The sequence below is a fragment of the Gopherus flavomarginatus genome, chromosome 2, assembly GCF_025201925.1.
Source record: "Gopherus flavomarginatus isolate rGopFla2 chromosome 2, rGopFla2.mat.asm, whole genome shotgun sequence".
NCBI classification, from domain to species: Eukaryota; Metazoa; Chordata; order Testudines; family Testudinidae; genus Gopherus; species Gopherus flavomarginatus.
The window spans coordinates 247,666,550-247,690,671 of record NC_066618.1 but is presented as its reverse complement, the minus strand read 5'-3'; the positions used below and the strand labels follow the sequence as shown (position 1 = coordinate 247,690,671).

The window sequence follows — 24,122 nt, the reverse complement described above, 5'->3', positions numbered from 1 at the left end:
GAGGTGCACATTAACCTATCAATCAACTCCAAAAGTACCCTTGCATGGAACAGGGCATTCCTCTCTGGTGAGAGCAAGGAGCCTGTCATCAGAGCAGGGGGCCATCAGAGCAGGGCAGCTTTCATTTGTACCAGAGACTCATAGGAGCTTTGGGGATGGGAGTGCGGAGGGAGGAACTAAATCAATGAATGCCCTAACTGCCCTGGTAATACCTCCGTCCTGGTCATCACACCCATTGTGGGGGATATACTGGCTCTGACTCCTATGCCTTTCTAACCCCTAAGAAGAACTGAGATTGTGATCACTTTGCACCACTGCAACCCTGACAGTCCTTAGCAGACTAGTCGTGTAAGTCCTGCATAATTGTGGAGTGAGTGGAGCCCAAGGGATTTAATTCTCTACACTGTTGATATTCTTACCTTCTGAGAACTGATCAGTCATTATCAGCTGCTCATGGGAGATGGGGAAAAGCGTAAGATTTCAAGTGCAATATTTTAAAATATAGTTCTCGCTGAATTATTTATGTCTTTTAATATCAGATGTATCAATTTCGAATATGTATCTGTGTTCAGTTTTGTGTTCAATCACTACCATAATCAAAAACCATTACTGTGAGATATGTAGACTCATCTCACTGCACAGGGTGTTACATGCCTAGCTAAACTGATTCTTGCGCACCAAGATGAAAATATACCCATTATCTTGTTTTATCTGCTTGCTATATTATTATGGCATCTTCACAATCACTTCGTACATAAGCTATGTATATGCTAGAATGTAAACAAATAGCTGTCCCAGATTTCATGGAATACCTGAGATTTACGTTGTTTTTCCTCGTTGTCTAGGCATCCTAAATTGGCACCTCATAGCCCTCTATTGTGATCCTCTTTTGGCATGTGACAGTGTGCCAAATGTTCATGACAATTTCGGTATTCACAAAGCCCCACACTGTGTCTGTCTGGCCCCTCATTTTATGCAAACACTGCTCTTTTTGAGCAAACAAAGCCATAGATAGTGTTAGGTAAATAAAGCAAGTCCTTACTCACCTTTCCAGCACCCGAGTTCGTGCGGAGTTGGTATGGGGCACACAATTCTGTCAGAGACCAGACACCAATGCGTTGATTAACGGGCTCACACTATCCTTAGCTCTAAAAGCTTTAGATTAAGTGTGGCCCCTTTATTAGGGGTGAGCATCAATATTTATACACAGAAGTAAACAAAGTGATTAACAAAAGATAATGGTCATGCATAATCAATCAAGATTTTACAGGAAAAGCAAGTTAACAAGTAAATGCATAGAGATAAAGGCTAATGGCTATTTGAGAAAGGGGGTGTCATGAGTAGTTTGCAGGTCAGTGCTTTGTTCAAAAGGGTTCAGGAAGGATTATGCAGAGACAGCCAGTCTGGGTGTGTTTTGGCTCCCCAAAGTTCACCAAAAGTTTAGACCCAACATTCCTCCATTTGTAGCTTTGGGATAACTATTAATCAAAAAGCTACACCCTATTTCAAGATCTGAAGGGCCGCTTGGCAATTTCAGCCTGGGCCAATTTGAAGAGAGTAAGGCTTTTAGCTGAAGTGGGAAAAGAATAAACTGACTTACATGAGTTTATGAGGGAGGGGACACACTGAATACAGCAACACAGTATTATAAGGACTACTATGGCCCCAACAACACCCACCAAGAGTTTTTTTCACGGATGTTACGAACGTGGGGAAAATGAGGGGGAGTGAGGGAGATGCGAGAAGGCGGTGCTAGCCATGCCAAATAACATGACCCTGCCCAATCAGGGGAGAGAAAATAATAAGCTTTGGGCCCGCACACCCAGTATGTTCCATATAATGCGTTTTGGGTATTCCATTTCTCAAAGTAGGAGGTAACCCACCACCCGTTGTACCACTGTTCCCCTGGTAACGCAGAGGGGTCGTTGTGTGAACTGCAGAGGCACAATTTGGTAGTGTTGTTCTCAAAGGGCAGTGTAGTACTGCTTGAGCAGTTGTAGAAGGCAATTGTGTATCCTTTAACAATTAGTTGGACACCCTTGAGATCTGAGCAGGGCTTTTTAAAAACTGACTCTGAAAACCTGCCCCTCCATGAAAAAGTTGAAAAGGTTGGATCGGGGTGAGGGATCCACATATGGGATAAGTGGGATGCGCAAGGCTTGAAGCCAAGATTTTTACTAAAGGCGGTGCCATTAAAATATATGTTGCATTTACTTGTTCCCACAAAAGTTGACCCTTTTCCTTTAACAAAACACAGTGATCCTATTTGATTGGTTACCCTGAGATATTTGTTAATTGGCACTCCTGTTTTGTCCCATGTAAGATTGGGTTGGACTGGATCTTTTATTCTAGTCGGTGGCATCCAAGTCATATTAGCAGTGGTTAGGGGAATGGGAGTGAAGGGGAGTCCCTGTGCTGCATTTACTGGAAATTGAGTACATACCCAGCAATTACTTCTATTTTCTAAAATACGAGTTTTAACCTCGTGGGAATATTTAATAAAAGCATTATTTTCATAAGCAGAAAATAAACTAAAAAAGCATAAAAAAAACATACAGTTGTTAGAATAAAGGGTCCTTTCATTTTTTTCGAGTTAATTTAAGTCTAATGTCTGAGAGAGGTAAGCTGGTCCACTGGTCGGAGGCAGTGTCCTTAGTGGTGACAAGAGCTGCTGGTCCGTCACTGTGGTCCACTACGGCTGGCTTGACGTGGGAGTGGTGGATCCAAGATTTGCGTTCTTTCAGGAACACTGCAGTCTGGGTTGTTAAAAGAACCTGGTGGGGTCCAGTAAACCTTGGCTGGAGGGTGTTGTCACGAACGAACTTTTTGGCCCAGACGAAGTCCCCTGGTTGGAACGGGTGGATTTGTTCCTCTAGCGGCACGGTCTGGGAAAACTGCGAGGCTTTCCAAAGGGTACGGAGGCGAGCCTGTAGGGAGAGAAACTGACACGCGGTCATATGATCCCCTCCCAATAGTGAAACATCAGTACGTGGTAGCGCCCCGCCTTTGAAAGGGGGGTGTCCATAGAGCAGTTCAAAGGGGGATAATCCCAATGCGCGGGTTGGGCGAGTACGAAGGTGAAACAGGACCAAAGGAAGTACCTGAGGCCATTTTAATCCTGTTTCCTGACAGTATTTAGCCAATGTAAACTTAAGTTCCCTATTTATACGCTTAACTTTCCCGCTAGACTGGGGGTGGTAGGGTGTATGAAAGGAGTGTGAAATGCCCAGTCCTTGTTTTAAACGGCCAAGGACATGACCAGTAAAGTGAGGTCCGCGATCTGAGTCGAGCACAAGAGGGATGCCAAAACGGGGTACAATGTCTCTAAGGAGAATCTTCGCCACTGTGGCAGCAGTACAATTAGCAGTAGGAAAAGCTTCGACCCAGGAAGTCAGAGGGCAAACCAAAACAAGGAGGTGCTTTTTCCCAAAAGCCTTTGGCATATCTGCAAAGTCAATTTGAAGATGTTGAAATGGAGCAGCAGGCAGAGGTCTTCCAACCTTAATTTTGTTAAGAGGCGGAGCAGGTCCATTACGCTGACATGTGCTGCATACTTTCACTATTGATAGGCAATAGGGTTGAATGCCTGGAGCATACCAAAAGCGAGCGATGGTGTTCACGAGGGCGTGCGTGCCGTAGTGACCCCCTTTATCATGGTGCCAGCGAACTGCCACGGGGTATGTGGAGCGAGGGAGGCAGGCTCGGCCATCTGGCATAAGCCAGGTCCCTTTGACCAGAGTGGCCCCGAGGCTCTTCCACGATTGTAGTTCAGCAGCGGGTACTGGTACGGGGTGCGGTGGAGTAAAGGAGGAGGCTGCAATAGCCAAGGTGGGCATGGCTAAAGGTAAGGTGGCAGCCTTTTTGGCGGAGGCGTCAGCCAGGGCATTCCCACGGGTAACGGGGCTACTATTTTTAGTATGGGCCCGGCAGTGAACTACAGCCAGGACAGAGGGTTTTTGGAGGGCGTCCAAAAGCTTGTGGATGACGGGGAGGTACTGAATGGGTTTACCGGCAGCTGTCTGGAAACCTCGAAACTTCCAGAGGTGGATATGACAATGCACAACTCCAAAAGCATATTTGCTATCAGTAAAAATGGTAACGGTCTTACCAGCGGCCAACTGGCAAGCTCGGGCCAGGGCATAGAGTTCAGCGGCTTGGGCTCCCCAGTTGCCTGGCAGTGAGGCGGCCTCTTGAATGTCCCATTCAGAGGTGACAGCATAACCAGTGAAACGCTTGCCATCAACATAGAAGGAGCTTCCGTCCGAGAAGAGGATGCAATCGGGATTGTTCAGTGGAACGTCAAACAGGTTGTCTCTTATCTGTAAGATGCTGTAAACTACTTTCACACAGTTGTGCTGATCCTGGAGGACTGGCAGGTCAGGAAGCAAGGTAGCTGGATTAAGGGGTCCACACCTTTCAAAAATTAGGTTAGTGTCTTTTAAGAGTTCGGCCTCTAGCTGTTGCTGACGATGGGCCGAAAAGACTTGGGTTGTGCCCCTACGCAGAAGGGCTGACAAGGCATGAGAGGTCCAAACCGTGGTAAAATGACCCAGGGTTAGGCTCTTTGCCTTTGTGATCAGCAGGGCAGCTGCTGCCAGAGTCCGGGTGCAGGATGGGGTTCCCTGAGCGACAGGATCGATTTGCTGAGAGTAAAAAGCAAGCGGGAAATGGTGGGGCCCGCTCAGCTGGGTAAGGACACCACTAGCAATTCCGCCCCTCTCGTGGACAAAAAGGTGAAAGGGTTTGCTGTAATTGGGGGGGCGGAGAGACATGGAGGAGGCCACACTGTCCTTGAGTAACTGAAAGGCTTGAATAGTGTCCGGGGACCACTGCAAAGGGTCAGGAGCAAGGTTAGCAGTGAGTCGGTGGAGCGGTTTGCTTAACTCCCCGCAGGACGGCAACCAGGGGCGACAGAAGCCAATTAATCCTAAGAAACCTCGAAGTTGTTTCTTGGTGTTCGGTAGAGGGCAGTTTTGAATAGTTTTTATGCGGGCTGGGTCCATCTGTTTTCCCTCTGGGGTTAACAGGAAGCCCAGATATTGGACCTTCTGTGAGACCCACTGAATCTTTTTAGGGTCTACCTTGTGGCCTCTGGTGTGTAGGTATAATAAAAGTGCCTTACCATTGATGCGGAGGGCAGCTTCTTCGCGATTACCTAATAGGATGTCATCTACGTATAGGACCAATGTGGATCCCTGCGGACTGGTGAAACCTTCCAAGTCGTGGCGGAGGCACTGGCTGAAAATCGTGGGGCTGTCTCTGTAGCCTTGAGGAAGTCGTTGCCAGACATAACTTTGTCCCTCCCAGGTGAAACCAAAGAGATACTGAGAGTCTGGGTGCACAGGAATGCTGAAAAAGGCTGATTTTAAGTCAATAACAGTGAACCACTCAGCATTCCAGGGGATTTGGCTGATGATAGTAGCTGGGTCAGGAACTACTGCATGAAGAGGGACCACATATTGATTAACAACTCGTAGATCCTGTACAAAGCGCCAACGAACAGGGTCTCCGTCCTTTTTAGGAGGCTTTTTGACAGGCAGTATAGGGGTGTTACAGGGAGTGCGCTGAGGGCGGACTAGCTTTTGTGCAATGAATCCCTCGATAATGGGGCGGATGCCCTCCCGGGCTTCCAGAGACAGGGGGTATTGAGGGACTGACGGGGGGGTTAAGGAAGGCTTCACCTGAATCCTTACGGGCTCTGCCGAAAGGAGCAGGCCAACATCAGTGTCAGAAATTCCCCAGAGGGTTGAAGGCAAGTCAGTGAGGTCAGGGGAGAGAGAGGGGGGTGTTTCCCAATTACCCTGAGTAGGGGCCGAATTTCCTAACACTGTCATTAATAATCCTACCCCTTCAGGAGTGCAGGTTAAAGTAGCCTCAAGCTTACAGAGTAAATCCCGGCCCATCAAAGGGATCGGACAAGCTGGGGAAAAAAGAAAACGGTGAGGAAAACATTTATCAGCATAAATAACATTCAAAGGCAAAGTGAGTCCCAGAGACTGTGGGTTGCCCTCCACCCCAGTCGCAGTTTTAACCTCAGAGGATAGCCAGGGAGAGGGGGCATGATTTAAAAGAGAGAAAGTAGCCCCAGTATCAATGAGGAAAGAGACAGGCAGTCCCTGGACTGAAAGGGTTAAACGAGGCTCTTTGCTGGGAGGGGAGAAAGTGAGAAAGGAGCCGGCTAAAGACATTAAGGAAATAAGACCATCACATTGTTTGCCTTCGCCCCTGGGGTACCGTCATTGAGGAGGCTGAGTTTGCTGCGGCTGCTGCTGTTTCCCGTAGTTGATCCAGGCCTGGGGAATGGGCTGAGCTGGTGGTGCAGGGGTGTATTCCTCACTTGTGTAAGCATCTGCGGATGCAACCAGACCCTCTGGGCGTCCCCAGGGGCATTCACGTTTAAAGTGACCGGGCTGTCCGCACTGAAAACAATTTCCTGATGGCTGGGGTCGCCAGGACCCTCTTCCCCGAGCACCCTGGAATCCCCTGCCACGGCCACGGCCTTTGCCTCGAACACCGCCATGAAAAGCTAAAGCCATCAGCTTATATTCTTCCTTTTTCTCTTTCTTTTTACTACTTTCCCTTTCTTTCTCCCAGGCAAAATCAGCTATGTCCAACACTGAAGTGACTGACTCACCTCCCCAACCAGGGCGAAACTTTAAGAAGTAATCCCTTACAGGGGGCACCGACTGATTCACAAAAAACGAAATAAGAGTAGGGTGGCCTGCTTTTCTCTTAGGATCCATCTGAGTGAACATTCGGGCCCCCTCCAATAGCCTCGACCAGAACTTTCTGGGCGGCTCATCAGATTCCTGCCGAATCTGCATGAACTTAGCCTGATTAGGCGAGCGGCGAGCCATTTCCTTGAGTCTCTTTAACAATCGCTCTCGATCTGTTCGCAGCTGAGTCAGCCTTGGCTGAGTCCAGTCTAGGGGATTCCAGCCAGCGGCCAGATCCCGCCTATCCATCCAAGTAAGATTAACTGCATTGCTATCTCCCCATGTCCTTTCTGCCGTCCACAATCTACTACGTTCCTCTCCGGTTAAAACTCTACTTAACAACTGATCCACATCCGTATAAGTAGGATTATAACTTAAAAACAATCTTTCTAGAAGTTCTATGATCTTTCGGGGATTTTCCCCAAAAGACCCTGACAACCGTCCCCACTCTTTCAAATCCCATTCTAGCCATCCTTTATATTCCACAATATTAGCATGTTGTAACCGTCCATCATTGCCCATATAAGGTTGATCGTGCACCTGTAAAGGCATCTCTCTAACTATACTTTTATTACTCGCAAGAGATTTGACGGGGACATCCTCTGGGCTATCCTCGGGGGGGGGGGGGCATGCACCCTGCTGTATCTGCTTGGACATTAGCCTAGTAACTACTCCTCCCGAGGTTTGCCCCTTCATTTTCTCCTCATCCTTCTGCAGAAATTCCAATCTGGGATCCTGCAGATTCCCCTCTGCTACATGGAGAGAGTCCCCCTGCGGAGGAATAGGGGCAGGTGCAGAGGGGACCAGCTCACGAGTCAAAACACGCCGTGGTCTACACCCTTCATCGAAATAACCTAGAGGGGGTTCACTTTCGGGAGAGTACCTGACTGCCATAATTTTTAAAGATTTCCACAGCTCTGCTGCTGTGTCCCAACAAAACCAGTAACATAACTGTCCCGGATGGTCTTTTTTGATCTGGCTCTTTACTCCTCTTAAGGCAGCCTGTTCGAAAGAGCCATACGAAGGCCACCTCATCTCCGGGTCGGCCAATACCGCGGTATACCCAGTCCAATTCCTTACACATAGTGTGTACAACTTCTTCCTAGACATTCCTGTCTGTACTGGGAGTTTCCCTTCGTTCCATAACTTATTTACAATCCCCAATGGACTCTCAAGAGGCACGCTAGTCCCTTGACCCATGGTGTCTGACAGGAGCCCTCCAACTGGCGTTTACCCTGCTGTCCAATACACGACCCCTCAATATTGAATTGGCTGGGAGAAATCTCCTGTGGCGCCTTGCCAATTCATATATGAGTGGTCTGACCACTGGACAGAGGTACCGCACCAGAAGGAATCCCGGACGAGCCCCCAAATTGTTAGGTAAATAAAGCAAGTCCTCACTCACCTTTCCAGCACCCGAGTTCGTGCGGAGTTGGTATGGGGCACACAATTCTGTCAGAGACCAGACACCAATGTGTTGATTAACGGGCTCACACTATCCTTAGCTCTAAAAGCTTTAGATTAAGTGTGGCCCCTTTATTAGGGGTGAGCATCAATATTTATACACAGAAGTAAACAAAGTGATTAACAAAAGATAATGGTCATGCATAATCAATCAAGATTTTACAGGAAAAGCAAGTTAACAAGTAAATGCATAGAGATAAAGGCTAATGGCTATTTGAGAAAGGGGGTGTCATGAGTAGTTTGCAGGTCAGTGCTTTGTTCAAAAGGGTTCAGGAAGGATTATGCAGAGACAGCCAGTCTGGGTGTGTTTTGGCTCCCCAAAGTTCACCAAAAGTTTAGACCCAACAATAGCAGGACCAGGGGAACAGAAGGGAGTCGAGGAAGAAGTGTATCCGTCAATCTAATGTTCTTTATTGACATACTCTCTCAAAGTGGTTTGCTTTAATGGCAGACTCCACAGTTATAAGCTTTCAGCATTTAAAGTTATTTTAGGAGAAAAAGCTCAGACTATATATGTGATGTTTCAGGTTCAGCCAGTGTCCTGTTTTTTAATCTGTTAGTTCTCTTTAATTGTTGTATGCAGTGTTGTTGTAGCCATGTCATTCCCAGGACATTAGAGGTAAGGTGGGTGAGGTAATATGGGAGACCTCTGCGATATCGCGGTCGTCACACATGCCTTTCGCCTCCTGACGTGCCCGGACACCGTGGTAAAGAACGTTGCGACGACCGCCCTGCGCTCCGCCACAGCAAAGCGAATCAACAGAGCTGCCTCTGGCCAAGATATAGCCAACTTCCTGAGCGGCTCCATGGACGGTGACTTCGCCCGAGACAGAGGCGACATAGCCTCACTGTGGACCCGTGCCCGCATTGCCACGCGCCGACTGGGGAAACGACTAGGCTGCTGCTGGGTATGGAGCGAGGACCGGCGGGAGCTGGGAATCCTGATACCGCGGACCGAGACGGAGGACAACACCGTCATCAGCCCTGGAGCCAGAGGCACACTGGAGAGGTCGCTGAATGCCGCCGTACGCGCGCTCTACTTGGGCACGCTGAAGAAAAAACCAGACCAGGGCAAGGTTTTCGAGGTCACCAGCAAGTGGGACTCCAGCAACCACTTCCTCCACTCAGGCAGCTTCACCCGCTTCGCTGACTGGCGCTTCATACACCGCGCCCGACTAAACTGCGTCCCGCTCAACGGAGCCGTCCGCCACGGGAACCGAGACAAGCGCTGCAGGAAGTGTGGGTACGCCATGGAGACCCTGCCCCACGTCCTGTGCAGCTGCAAGCCCCACGCCAGAGCCTGGCAGCTGCGTCACAATGCCATCCAGGACCGTCTGGTAAAGGCCATCGCTCCGCACCTGGGAGAAAAAGCCACCAACCGCACCATCCCTGGCACCGACAGCCCACTGCGCCCGGACATCGTCGTCACGGACGAGGCTCGAAAAAAGATCATCCTCGTTGACGTGACGGTTCCTTTCGAGAACAGGACCCTGGCCTTCCGCGAGGCCCGAGCCCGAAAGCTCGAAAAATACACCCCCTTGGCGGACACTCTGAGGTCAAAGGGCTACGAGGTCTATACCGACGCCCTGATCGTTGGGGCCCTGGGCGCCTGGGACCCTTGTAATGAACGCGTGCTTCGGGCTTGCGGGGTAGGCCGTCGCTACGCGCAGCTCATGAGACGCCTGATGGTCTCGGACACTATCAGATGGTCCAGAGACATCTACACGGAGCACGTCACCGGTCACCGCCAATACCAGGAGTAAGCGGGCGTGACTCCGTGCACCCGAAGGGGGGAGGAGATCTTCACACACCCCCGTTGGACTCTATCCCCTGAGCCCTGAACCCACCAAACCAAACTCCACTATGTGAGGGTCGCCCTATCCTCATCACCCAGCTCGCTCCTTTATTCCCACGACTATCTGTAACCTGTTTGTATGAGCGATAAGTACCCTCACTGCCTCTCGACTGTATCTTGATCTCACCCAAAGTTCACCCCACATTGGGGACATGACAGACTGTATATGATATATGCTGCCCAATACCAAAATACTGAACCCCCCCCCGTAGTCTGTATGCTATCCCCGATGAAACAATAACTGATGCTTTAAACTCTCTGTATCGTTTATTTTCAAATATTCACTAATAAACATTAAAATCTATTATTGGACCAACCTCTGTCCATTTAGCTGTGATACACTGAGCACCTTTCCTAGACCTGAGGAAAAGCTCTGTATAGCTCAAAAGCTTGTCTCTCACCAACAGAAGTTGGTTCAATAAAAGATTACCTCAGTTGCCTTGTTGTCTCTCTCATTCTCTTTAATGCAGCAATAGTGCTTTTGAACTGATGATCTGCTAAGTGCACTGGGTTGCTTTGTTTAACTGTTCACAACTTTCAAGGAGACATCCCTCAGGCTAAAATAAGAATATAATTTAGTTTCAGTAACACAGTGCAAGTTGTAAATATGCATATTGTTTACAAGCAAAAATATAATAAATAGAAAAAAGAAATAGTCTGAGTCGTCACAACACGGTATCATATCATGAATTAGTATTATGAATATTCTGCCTGCCATAGGCTTCTTTAAACCAGCTTGTGTAAAGTGATTGCTATATCAGTTCTGTGAATAAATAAAATAATATCAAGTTGCAATTATTAAGCAACTTTTATTCCAGGGTCCAGAAGCAATTTATAGACAGTAGTGAGTACTGTTAGCTCCAGACACTCTGGTGATTGATGAACATGTAAAGCTTTGAATAAACAAACAGATATTTTTATATAGGAAACTGAGGCACAGTATTAAATAGCATAATAGTTACCATGGAAATGAGTGCAGTGTAAAAATCCCAGATACCATCGGTACACAGATTGTGGTGTATGAACTTCAGGCCCAATTCTGCAAAACACCTATGCATGTGAATAACTTTAGGCATATGAGTATCTCATTTTAAATCATTCAGACTGCTCATGTCTGTAAAGTTACTCGAGTGAGTGTTTGCAGCACTGGATTTGGAAACAGAAAGATACCACAGTCATTATGTGATATATTTTATAAATGCCTAGATGCTCAGATTAGGTTAGACTTGTTTTGCAAAATGTAACTGGTGCACTCACCCAGGAAAAGTAATCTGTATTTGAAGAGTAAATGAAATATCTTTACTTTTACCATTATGATCATCATCATACAGGTAGAGAGAGTGCTGCTGCCTCTCATGACTTTATCACAAGTCTGGAGATATTTGGCATTTTATGGCATCTTAAAGACCCAGCTCCCGGAGCCATTTGAGGACGATGTGATAATTTTGCCTTTCATCTCAAAAACAGCATTTCCAGCCCACTAGGTTTCAGAGAAAAGCTTGAAAACAGGAATCCCCAAGACTCATAAACCACCAGGCAAGTATAAAGACTCCCCTGCTCATTATTTTTAAATCTCCTACTTTCTAAGGAAAGCTTGCGATTTCTTTGGGCCTGATTCATGATATTTGAACGCCTGGTAGCGGGCACTCGGGGGCGGAGGGGGGCTGCTGGGGCCGGATTGGGGCGCCTCCAGGGCTGCCAATCCCCCTGCCTCTTTCCCAGCACCTGCCCCGCTTGAGAAGCGAATCCCACAGGCGGGGCTCACGGCTCTGCCCTGGGGCAGGCACCTGGGCTCAGCGGCGCAGAGCCCCTGCCCCCAGCCAGGGCGCCGCCCGCACCTGCTAGCACCGTGCAGCTGCCCCAGCCGCAGGGCGGCTCCGGTCAGGTGGCTGGCGGCTGGCTGACGTGGCCGGGAGCCCGCCCTATATGAAGCCCAGGCGGCGCTCGCGCTGCCGAGGCTGACGCCGGGGGGTGGTGACTGAGCCGGGGCTGCACTGGCGCAAGGCGGCGGCGGGCTGTTTCCGGAGGGCGGCAGCTGCAAGCATGGACCCCAGCAGCGAGCAAGGTACCGGGGGGCTTTGCCGGCCGGGCGGCCCTATCCGCGCCGCTGGCGGGACGGGGTTGCCCGCTCGCCGGCCCCAGAGCAGCGGGATGGGGAAGAGATGAGCAGCCGCCTCGCTGGTGGCAGCGCCCCAGCTCCAGAGCCCTCCTGCCTCCGGGCGGGGCCGCGGCAGCCCCTCCCCTGGCGCTGCAGGGCGCGGCCCGCGCTCGGGGGCCCTGCGCTGTGTCCTGCCCCTCCCCCTGTCCTTGGCCGCATCCGGGAGCAGGGCGGGGTGGGGGTGAAACGGCTGCTGGGCAGCGCTTGTTGTTTGCCTAGCGATTAGCTGTGCGCGCCCCCTGGGAGCCGTGGCAGCTGCTGTAGCTCCGCCGGTGCCTTGAGGCGGAAGAGTGAGAGGAGGGGGTGGAGGTAGCCGGCCTTCCCTGGGTGGGAGACTGAAAGCTCAGAACTACCCATAGCTTGGCTTCTTCTCAACCTGCTCTGCTGGAACCTAGGCACCTCCCAGCCCTGCTCCTACTGTGCCCCTGTTTGCACTAGCCTGTCCAAGAGATGTCGCTTCTTCTCTTCCGTGCCCCCCCCCCCCCTTACGCCTGTGTGCCAGGCTTGACACCAAGCACCCAACCTGCTGAGATGCTGAACCCTCACTACTTCAATTTGCTCTTGTGGGTGATCAGCACCTCTGAAAATAAGGCCCGAGGTGGGCCCAGCTATTTGGTTTAACTGCCCGATGGTCTGCCTTAAAGATGCCCACGAAAGCTTATGCTCAAATAAATTTGTTAGTCTCTACAGTGCCACAAGTACTCCTGTTCTCTTTGTGGATACAGACTAACACGGCTGCTACTCTGAAACCTGTTAAAGATGTTGTGAATCTAGTTTCTAACTTGTATTTGCATAGATAGAATGGAATTACTCTGACTTAGCGTCTGAGATATTGGGTAATCTTCTAAAATAGCTTATGTTCATATTGAATAACTGTGCTAGGCTCAGGTGATAGCCTTAAAACACAGGCTAAGCATTTATATCCTGTATTTCTAATGTGCTCAGCACTCTGGGTATTTTATGACAGTATAGTAAACATGGATTGAAAACCAAACCCTAATAAAACACATTCATTGTAGGGATGAAGTTAATTTTGTAAACCTGGTAGTGGAACAGTTCCAGTAAAATATTCTGATCTGCCAAATCTCCTCTGGTAGAAGGAAACATCCAGTATTCCTGTAGCACGAAAGAGCTGCTTTCCTATAATAAATCCAAGGCTTAAATCTACCTAAAACGATTAGCAGAACTGGACCCATTAGTTACAGATATGGCTTTCTAGTGTGGGGTGGATACTCATAAGGTATGGGGCAGTACTCTAGTGAAGAAACCAAGCCTCGCTGCCAAATCTATCTGGTGTGTTTAAAAAAAAAAAAAAAAAAAATTGGGTGCTGGGACTTCTACTAAGGTGCTATCCTTTATTCCTTGAGCAGGAGTGCTAGGGTAGTAGTTGTCAAATTCCTCACCAGTAGCTAGAGTGGAGAAGCTCTGTTTCTTTTCCCTTGCAGTAGAGGCACATGAAGGGGAACAGATAGTGAGGATGTTGAGTAAATGGAGACGTGTTTTTTAAATTGGTCTTACTAATACTAGTGCTCACAACTTCGCCTAACAGTAGGGAATTTGTATGACATCCATTGTGCTGCTGGCCACAGGTTTCTGAATTGCTACAGCAGAGGCACTGCAGCTGTTTGTAGACTCTGGAAGGCAAAAATTCATGGGCTTGGATTTCCTTTATACATGTATGGCTGTCTTTCTAGCTCTTATGGCATCACAGCTCTCCTTCTGCTTTATAGTTAACTGAAGTTCCTCTCTCTAGATTAATCATGAGACAAAGGCCTGGGCTACACTAGCGGTGTGGGGTGGGGGCTTGAATTAAGATACGCAACTTCAGCCATGCTATTCGCATAGCTGAAGTCTTAGTATCTTAGTTGACAAACCTAGCTGTCCTCATGGCGGTGAGTTGACTGCCACTACTCCGCTTACTCCTCCTGTTGAGGTGGATTATGGGCGTTGATTAGTGGATCGATTTATCGCATCCAGATGAGATGTGAAATTGATTCTTGATACATCCAACACTACCCGCTCATCCGGCCAGTCGTATAGATGTAACTGGGGGGTGGGGGTGGGCGGAGTGAATTGAATCTTGCACCTTAAGGCTGGTGGTTATCATTGGGCCAATCTGTGACATGACCTGTTGCTGTAAAATGCTCTAAGGATGATATTTACACAGTAGCTTTACATAGCAACATGCTGCATTATGTACCACTGACTTCTCCTGGGTGGAGTAAATTAGACCTACTGTATTTCTACAAACAGCTTCTTGCACTGCTTGAGCCACTGGTGCTGCTCCTTACCTGGTCAAGCCTGATATTTGAATCCAAGAGCCCTCATTTTGTATTCATGACACATGTTCAAAATCACAATTGGTTAAATGGTAAATGGCTAGTCTTGGTGTAAACAATAGACTGGCATGCCTCCAACTTGGACTTTATCTAGCTTTGGACATAAACCCTTTTGATCAGAGGCAATGCACTTCAATTAACTCACATGGCAATGCAGTTGGCCTGATTAGACTAAACAAGTGCATTAGTGTGTTAACCACTATCTTTAGTACAAAATGTCCTGTGTTAGCTGATAATATAACTTTAAAAAGACCTCTGTGAACTTCTCTGCATGTGCGCAACAAAAGGAAAGAGTTGCCTGGTAAGACTTAGTGCAGAGGAAAAATAATTAGTTAGTGAAAAGTACTGAAGTAAAACTTTCAGTTGTGCCTAAGTCCCATTGTAAATATTTGTGCTTCTGAGGCCATGTCTACATCTAAAATTTTGCAGCGCTGGTTGTTACAGCTGTATTAGTACAGCTGTATAGGGCCAGCGCTGCAGAGTGGCCACACTTACAGCAACCAGCGCTGCAAGTGGTGTTAGATGTGGCCACACTGCAGCGCTGTTGGGCGGCTTCAAGGGGTTTCGGGGAACGCGAGAGCAAACCGGGGAAGGAGACCAGCTTCGCCGCGGTTTGCTCTCGCGTTCCGCGAACCCCCCTGCAAACCGCAGGGAAGGAGACCTGCTTGCTCGGGTTCGGGGAACGCGAGAGCAAACCGGGAAAGGAGACCAGCTTCGCCGCGGTTTGCTCTCGCGTTCCGCGAACCACCGTGCAAACCGCAGGGAAGGAGACCTGCTTGTTCGGGGAACGCGAGAGCAAACCGTGGCGAAGCTGGTCTCCTTCCCCGGTTTGCTCTCGCGTTCCCCGAACCGCCGAGCAAGCAGGTCTCCTTCCCTGCGGTTTGCAGGGTGGTTCGCGGAACGCGAGAGCAAACCGCGGCGAAGCTGGTCTCCTTCCCCGGTTTGCTCTCGCGTTCCCGGAACCACCCTGCAAACCGCAGGGAAGGAGACCTGCTTGCTCGGGGTTCGGGGAACGCGAGAGCAAGCCGGGGAAGGAGACCAGCTTGATTACCAGAGGCTTCCTCAGGTATGCTGGGATACCTGCTTATTCCACGGAGGTCAAGAAAAGCGCTGGTAAGTGTCTATACTTGATTACCAGCGCTGGATCACCAGCGCTGGATCCTCTACACCCGAGACAAAACGGGAGTACGGCCAGCGCTGCAAACAGGGAGTTGCAGCGCTGGTGGTGCCCTGCAGATGTGTACACCTCCTAAGTTGCAGCGCTGTAACTCCCTCACCAGCGCTGCAACTTTCTGATGTAGACAAGCCCTAAGTCACTCTGGTAAAACTGAGTGCACATCAGTGCAACTGGATTTATGTGCCACCTTCAAATATTGTAAAGTACCGAGGACATGGTCCATTATGCCTTGAGATTGAGGTCTCAACTTGGTGTTTTACTCTGCAATGTAACTGTAGACTTGTTTGTCAAATTTTAGTTTAACTTTATGTGGAATGTTATTAAAAAAGCAGATGAAACTTATGCCTTGCCAGGGCACCTCCACTGAGCTCATGTGATGGTCTACAAAGGAAAACATGTAGCTTTTAAACTTAAATTTTATCTGACCAGCTTAGTTATTTCCATAAAACTCGAAGTGCAGTATTTAAAAACTTGCATCAAAGTATATTCTGGTTTCAATATCTAACTGAAGTCTACTCTACAGTAATTGTTTCATTCTAAAGCAGCTATTCCCTGAGAGTAATAGCTCTGCATTGAAACAACATGGAATCTGGAACAAAAGACTGACAAGACTTGTAGAGGGAAATACTTGCCTCTTCCAGAAGCCACTGTCTCAGACTAACATGGCTACCACTCTAAGTAGTATCAGCAAAAGGAACAAGGCATACTTGTGGCACCTTAGACTAACATTTATTTGGGCATAAGCTTTCATGGACTGTCCACTTCAGGAACTTGAAGGGAGTGTTTCTCTGAATTCTCACTTCTGATCTCCTTGTGCAAAATGAGAATATGCCCCATCATAAAGTCAGCTACTCTGAAATAACAAGGCTCCTCTGTAGTGAAGACAAACATAGTTAAATCTGTTTAAAAATAAGGCTTGCAAGAAACTAGTCTAATGAAATATAGTAATAAGCAAACTCTATTACTGGAGACATGGGATTCTTGTTCAGCATTTGATAGGCCTGCACTCACCAGTGACTTACCACTACAGCGGCCTGTTGTCTTGAGAGCACATCTAATTAGCAAACCGGATGTCTCTTTGGATTGTAAACTTGGCTGACAATACTAGTCTAGTCTTGCTTACCAACAGAAGTTGGGCCAATAAAAGATATTGCCTTACCCCCTTGTCTCTCTAATATCCTGGGACCGATGTGACTACAACAATATTAGCCTAGTCAGCCAAGCAAACTGTTGCTTAAGAAAGCGTAGTGTGTCACTAAGCTGTATCTCATTGACTCTTGATGGCTGCTGTAAACTCAGGGAGAGGGTAAGAAGGCAACCCAGAGGTAGTACAGATAACTCCTAACAAGCTCAGCAATAGCCAGAATGCTGAAAAGATCAACTTTGTTTGAAACTAGCAAAAGCTGGACTCTTTTGCTTTCTGTCTCACTCTTTTCTGTGGACTGTGGAAGGAAAACCTCATTTAGAGGCTATATATAAAATTATTGCTGCAGTCTAGGAGATGTCTATGCGATGAGCAAGACAATTGAAATAAGATTATTGGTCTAACAGAGGTTTGTGAATGAATTGTGATGCAAACAGAGTGATAATAGTGAAACTGCCATGTAACCTATGTTTCCACTTAATAGATGTCAATGCAGGGTAGCAACCTTGTAACAATTAAGTTGACAGCTGCATTCTCACCCTGTGAAAGTGAAAAGAATCCTGGATGGCTTAATAGCTGTTCCTGAATTTTTGTACTCCAACTATATCGTATGTTAAATATGAAACTAATTGTAAATCAGTTGGTTACTCAAAACAGTAAACTTTAAATATACACAAGTAAATGCATCTCAGAACAAACAAATTAAAATAATACACTGAAATGAAGAACTTCATAAACTTAGCCTTGAATACTGTAAACTGGGTTTCTTCACACTTGTGCAATAGAAAGACTTGTGTAATGCTGGCTAGAGACTAGTTCTTGTGCACTAGCAAAACACTTGATTGGAAACACTGCAAGAGAGCCTTTAGTTTTAAACGGTTAGCACTAGAAGTTTTACTTTATAGAACAAAAAGCAATTTACTAAAACTAAGTGGGTGTCACAGTATTCGTTTAAAATGCTATTTAATGCTTGTTCCTTGTTAGTGTTAGAATCTGGGATAAATCTTTCACTACAAACTAATGCTGATAAATCATGGAGTCTTTTTTGCTTTGTGGTATTTGTATTCAGATGTAGGGTCTTCACCGGTAAATAGACACTAACTTTCTGAGAAACCTGCCTTTGTTACATACTGACAGTTTCCCACCCTTAAAGGTCAGTTACTTAGGGCTAGTCTACACTATAATTGCTACAGAGAGTGCTCCTATGGGCATAATAAACCCCCCTCAGAGTTAACTATGTTGGTGGGAGAAGCCTTTCCACTGACATAATGCTGTCCACATTGGTACTTAGGTTGGTGTAACTTGTGTCACTTAGGAGGATGGCTTATTCATGCCCCCGAGTGACATAAGTTATATCGACATAAGTGGTAGTGTGTACAAACCCATATGTCACTGCATACTGTCAGCATTACCATACCCTTATCAAAAACCTAAGCTTATGGAGTTTACTCTGAATAACTTTTAAATGGCCTGTTACGCAGCTTCAGGTATTTTGTGTATCCTTTTCAGCAGTAGAAAACATTGTACCAGCATTTCCAGCTTCTTTCTGCACAGTATGGTAGCACGAGACATCTGAACCCTGTCTAAGTTGGCACTGACACCTTTGCCAGCACTAGTGCAGCTCACCATTGCTCGGAAAGCTGGCTCAACTTCAGAGCAGATGCATCCTATCGGTATGATCAGATCAGAAATGGTTTAACCTTGAATGCTTAGTAACCACATGCAACAAGTCTCCATGACTTACCAAGACTAAACTAGCAGCAAAGAATCCTGTGGCACCTTATAGACTAACAGACGTTTTGGAGCATGAGCTTTCGTGGGTGAATACCCACTTCTTCAGATGCATGCATCTGAAGAAGTGGGTATTCACCCACGAAAGCTCATGCTCCAAAACGTCTGTTAGTCTATAAGGTGCCACAGGATTCTTTGCTGCTTTTACAGATCCAGACTAACACGGCTACCCCTCTGATACAAGACTAAACTGTTTCTTGTAGAACTGTGTTCCCCCCCAGACTTCACAATTTGGTGCTGGTTTATTTTACCTGCACTTCAGCTGTTCTCCATTTCTAGACCTGAAGAAGAATCCTAGCTTGTAAGCTTTTCAGTCCAGTAGTCAAGAGGATTTTTGAAGTTTTCTAGGAGTTGTGGTACATGGAGCTCCTCTGTTCTAGTCACATTGTTAAACATGCACAGTATAAGCATCTCTTTCTAGAACTAGAAGTCTGTATAAAGTCTGTTACATCAGAATCCATTACATCAACCCCAGTGTGGAGGGAATAGTGCTAGCAATATTGGGAACTTCCCTCACGTGAACTCTAAGCACTAATGTTGCATGTCTAACATCGTAGCTAACATGAATAGTGGGGAAAGGAAACAAATGTGCTTTAAAATCAGGAGTGACAAGCATAACTTCACCAGGCAAATAGGCCACCTGTATGACTAAGAAAGTAAAACTTGTATAGCTAAATTCTCTCTTCACAAAGTCCCATTTTAAAATGTGACCAGAGCAGATCTGCTGTAGAACCTCAGTAGGTTGAAGTTTGGCCAACTAGTCAGTCCATACAAGACCCATCAAGTTCTGCCCTGCTGAGTAAATTTGTCAGCTTGTAGCTGTTCTTGTCAAGCTTGTTTGGAAAAAATCAGACTTTCATTAAAAATCTACACATTTCAAAATTACTTTCTTCACAAAACTTTATCTCTACAGTTGTGCATGGCTAGACAAATGGGAAATGAACAGTTAAGGGATCAACCAGTTCTTACGGTCATAACTTTTCAGTATCCTGACATCCAACTAACCTTTTCTGTAGGTTTTTGTTGATCTGCAGAGGCCAAGCTAACAAACTACTGGATGAATAGAAATTGGCTTTTTTTCCCTATGTTATAAAGCCAGAAGGGACCACTGATCTAATCGGACTCCTGCATCACCTTGACTGTAGGATTTCACTGAATTGAATTCCATTAGAACTACAGCATGTTTTAGAAAAACATCCAATCTTGATTTAAAAATTGGATTTTTATGGTGTCCAAGTAACTTGTTCTGACCTCCTGTGTATTGTGGCCAATCTTAGTATAAACTGTCTGAGTGGACAGTGTAAATCAGAAGGTGAGAGTGAGAAGGATTTCTTATTGGTGATAGGTTGGCTCCTGGATGGCTAACTGGAAATGCCCAGACACTCAGATGCTTGGAGAGAGAGGTAGGTGGAAGGCTGAGGAGAAGGGTGTCTCTTACTCTGCCTCTTCCAGCCTTTAGACCCTCTTTCCTCAACAGCTTCATTGCCTGCATACCTCAGGTACTTAGAGCTTCCCCATGTTACCAGCAAGATAGTTGATATGAATCTTGTCAGTTTCACAGCTGCCTATAGCATTCCCAGCAGCTTCAGTGAAACCAAAGAATTCTGAACTTCAGTCTGCTGCCTGGCAAAGTGAGTAGCAGCTGAGACATGTCATTTGTCTCTAGACTTGGAAGGGTGCCATTCCACTGACAGCAAATGGAAGAGCTAAACTCTCTCTAAAGAGGATTAAATGTTGCAGTCAAACTTCCTATCTTAGCTCTGTTTATAAATGCTACACCTAGCTATTGTTTCGTTGCTTCAGTTAGGCCTGATCTACACTTACGCTATAGATTATTTTAATTCTACTTGTAAGGGGTGTGTCTATTTATTTTATTTATTTATTTAAACAGTTAGTTATGCCAGTGAGAGCCCTAATGTAGATCAAGTTATGCTGGTATAATGTTCTCTGTACCAGTATAGCTTATTTTGCTTTGCTTCACCAGGCTAAGCTATATCAATATATGCATACTTGTACCCATACAACTGCATCTATGCTGGGGGAATTGCTGCTATAACTATGCTGACATAATAAGGTATATGATGACATAGTTAAGTGGCAAAACCTTAAATTAAGACAAGGCCTTAATTCTCTCTCCTCCATATATTTACCAAGTAGAACTGGCTTCATTTTAAGATTCAGTTAAGAAATGATTCTTTGGCAAGAACATCACTGGTAAAACACTTCCTTAAGCTCACTCAGCTAGGAGCATCTAGCTTTTTCTGTTCTCTTGAGTTTCATTTTCCTGTTTGCAACTTCTGTTCTTGGACCAGATCCTTGGCTCCAAAGCTTCTGAATGTTCTGTCAGCACAAACCAAGCATGAATTTTCTGGATCTGGATGAAGGACTTTCCTTAGTGTGAGGGAATTCCTAGATGGTGTTGTCATAAACAGATAGTTAAGGGTTAATGTCTCTTTTACCTGTAAGAGGTTACAAGCAGTGAACCTGGACCATCTGACCAGAGGACCAATCAGAAGACAAGATACTTTCAAATCTCAGTGGAGGGAAGTCTTTGTTTTTGTGTTGTTTGTCTGTTGTTCTCCCTGGGTTCTGAGAGTGACCAGACATATACCTACAGGCCCTCTAATTTTCTGTTCAAATAATAAGTGCAAGTAAAAAGGTGGTTTAGTCTTTTTTGACTGTTTTCTTTATTTGCAAATGTGTATTTTGCTGGAAGGATTTTAATTTGTATTTGTGCTGGGGGGAAGGTTTCTCTCTAGTGTCTATAAGCTGAAAGACCCTGTAACCTTTACCATCTTAATTACAGAGACAACTTTTACTTTTTCCTTTCTTTTATTAAAAGCTTTTCTTTTTAAGACCTGATTGATTTTTTTTCCCCCCTTGTTGAGGCTCAAGGGAATTGAGTGTGTACTCACCAGGGAATTGGTGGGAGACAGGGAGAGAGAAGGGGAATTGGTGGGAGACAGGGAGAGAGAAGGGAGGGGGGAAGGTGGAATTCCTCTGTTACAGATTCAAGCTCCGTGAATCTATATTACCTCTTGGGGAGGCAAAAAGAGGAGGGGGGAAGGTGCATTCCTCTCTGTTTTAAGATTCAAGGAGTTTGAATGATCTTCCAGGGTAACCCAGGGAGGGAAAGCCTGGGAGAGGCAACAGTGGGGGGAAGGGTTTACTTTCCTTGTGTAAGATCCAGGGGATCTGGGTCTTGGGGTCCTCTGAGAAGGTTTTGGGGGGACCAGAGTGTACTGGGCACTGCAAGTCCTGGTTGGTGGCAGCACTACAAGATCTAAGCTGGTAATTAAGCTTAGGGGGATTCATGCTGGTCCCCCATCTTTTGGATGCTGAGGTTCAGAGTGGGGGTTATACCATGACAGGTGTCCCCAGGTCTTGCTGTAGGGGACATTTGGGGGGAAGGGGGGCAGTGGTATGACTGGAATGCTTTTGTAATTGGTCAGTCCTGGCTGCCAGGACAGCCCCTTTGCTTAGGTTACTCTGTATTATGCCAGTAGCTAGTAGCAGGAAACTGCTCTAAACTATGCTGGGTATCAGCCTGGTGCAGAATTGTTACTAAACAACTCTGAGCCCCTTTCAGCAAAACCTGGTGCTTATTAGGAATAGCTGTAATTGTAAATCTAGCCCCTATATATGTAAGCCTGCTACTTCTTTCTAACACCCTTCTAATTTTCCATAAGAATCTTGTCTCTATGCCATCCTTGCTCCAGTACTAATCTCATGCTTGCTTTTGCTTTCTAGTGTTAGCTTTTTCAACGCTACTGGCCGTATAGAACAGTTCCTATATCCCGGCTATTCTAGACATTAAACATTTCTCCCCTTATTAGCCTGCAAGTACTATCTCTTTAAACAATTTTTTTCTCCATGGGCCAGATTCTTTCCTGTGGCAGAGCACTGATCTGCCTAGGAAATGAGGGGTTGTCTGTCAGGGAGTGGAGTGAGGCTTCCTGACTTGCACAAGTGCCTATGAGATTGAAGATGCCTCTTGGCTGTTCTAAATTCCACCATTGCTATGAGGGCTCTGTTAGTATCGAGAGTTCTGCCATGCTTCCTCCCAATCACTTGTATTTCTGACACCAGGGTGTGGGGCAGCTGGTGTAGGAGCCACTTCTGCCTGTTTACAATGGTAGAAAGCTCTCCTATGCCAACACAAAGGGGTCTTGAAGAATTTACCTTCGTCATAGCAACGTACAAAGGTGTTGGCCTGTTTGGCCTATGTACTATCTATAATTCTGTAAAGTATTTTGGGATTTGAGATAAAAATGACATAATTGTATCCTTTCAGACAAATAGTGTGCAAGATGGAAACGAAATTTAGTGTTTCCATGGCAACAGAACAGTGTAGGAACTTCACCTGAATGCTAAGGGTTCCTGAACTAACTTACAGAAAATTTTATTGTAGACTTAAAGGTTTTTTTTCCCCTCTCTGAACAGAATAATAGTCCAGGTTGCTGACCTCTGCTCAGCAAGGCTATTTGAAAGAATCCTAAGTGGCTTCAAAGCAGAAGTACAGCTTGACTGAGCTTGTATCAGAAAAGCACACAGCTGCCTCTGCTGGAGAAATAATCTTCCCTAGTCTTAATATCTTGGCTTGAGGTTCATTGTGTGGTGGTAGATGGCTCACTTATCCTGATCCTTGGGTAGACTGCTGAGAGTAAGCCAAAAAATGGGGACTGGAAGGGAAAGCAGGTGCTACAATAAGACTACTCTCTGAACTGAGGAGTTACTATATGGTCAGAATTGTCAGTGTGAGTCAGCTTAAGCTTGGGCCCCATATAGATTCTTAATGTAGAGGTGCTGAGCGTATGCAGCTCCCACTGATGTACTTAATTCTCAGGGAGAGGGTTAGGATGGAATGGAACTAGGCCATTCTTTGCTAGATGCTTAAACTGAAGCCTCTAAAACTAAAGTGAAGCCTCTATCACTAAGACCTACTGAGCTGTGTGTGTGTGGGGGGTGGGGGGGTGGGGGGGGGGAATGGAGTGAAGACCAGCTGAGTGCTCTCAAATGCTGAAGTGTGAAAATCCTAGAGAAAAATTCTAATGCCTGTCTAAAATCTTCCCTTGATAAGGGGAGAATCTTAGCTAGCCAACCAGAGACTGCTGTGCAGAGCTGGAAGTTGATGTGGGGAGGTGTCTTCCTCCTCTGCCTCAGGTTTAGTTGCTCAGGCAGCTGTCTGATCTTAGACAGCATGCTCACACACTTTCCCCAACACACCCTCCTCACCCCACCCTCTTCACTTGAAAAGCAGCTGCCAATTTAGTAGGATTCCCATGGAACAATGGGATTGAGAAACCTGCATCATGTGATGCTGTTCCTGCCCCATGAGGCATTGCAAAGCCTTCCCAAAGCACCCTGTGGCCAGTTGCACAGTGGGATAGCTACCCACAGTGCACTGCTTCCTGTGTCAACACAAGTGCTGCTAGTGTGGATGCACTCTGCCAACACAAGGGGCATAGTGTGGACATG

The 24,122-nt window shown here is 46.5% G+C and overlaps 2 protein-coding genes across 4 annotated transcripts in view; one reads left to right on the top strand and one right to left on the bottom strand.

The window, feature by feature from the left end:
• Positions 1–1,695: 1,695 nt before the first annotated feature.
• LOC127045143 (uncharacterized) overlaps positions 1,696–24,122 on the bottom strand; it is a 1,042,790-nt gene continuing 1,020,363 nt past the window's right edge. The window contains exon 2 of the mRNA XM_050940873.1: positions 1,696–2,482. The gene's annotated coding sequence lies outside the window, so the exon portion shown is untranslated. The remainder of the gene's footprint in view (positions 2,483–24,122) is intronic.
• Positions 11,965–24,122, top strand: part of TPD52 (tumor protein D52) — a 232,757-nt gene continuing 220,599 nt past the window's right edge. For 2 of the 3 annotated variants that reach the window (XM_050941392.1, XM_050941391.1), the window contains exon 1: positions 11,968–12,100. In XM_050941392.1, coding sequence (XP_050797349.1) covers positions 12,079–12,100 — 22 coding nt within the window. In that variant the 5' untranslated portion in view covers positions 11,968–12,078. Of the gene's footprint in view, positions 12,101–24,122 lie in introns of all 3 variants that reach the window. The other variant, XM_050941390.1, reaches the window with a different exon arrangement.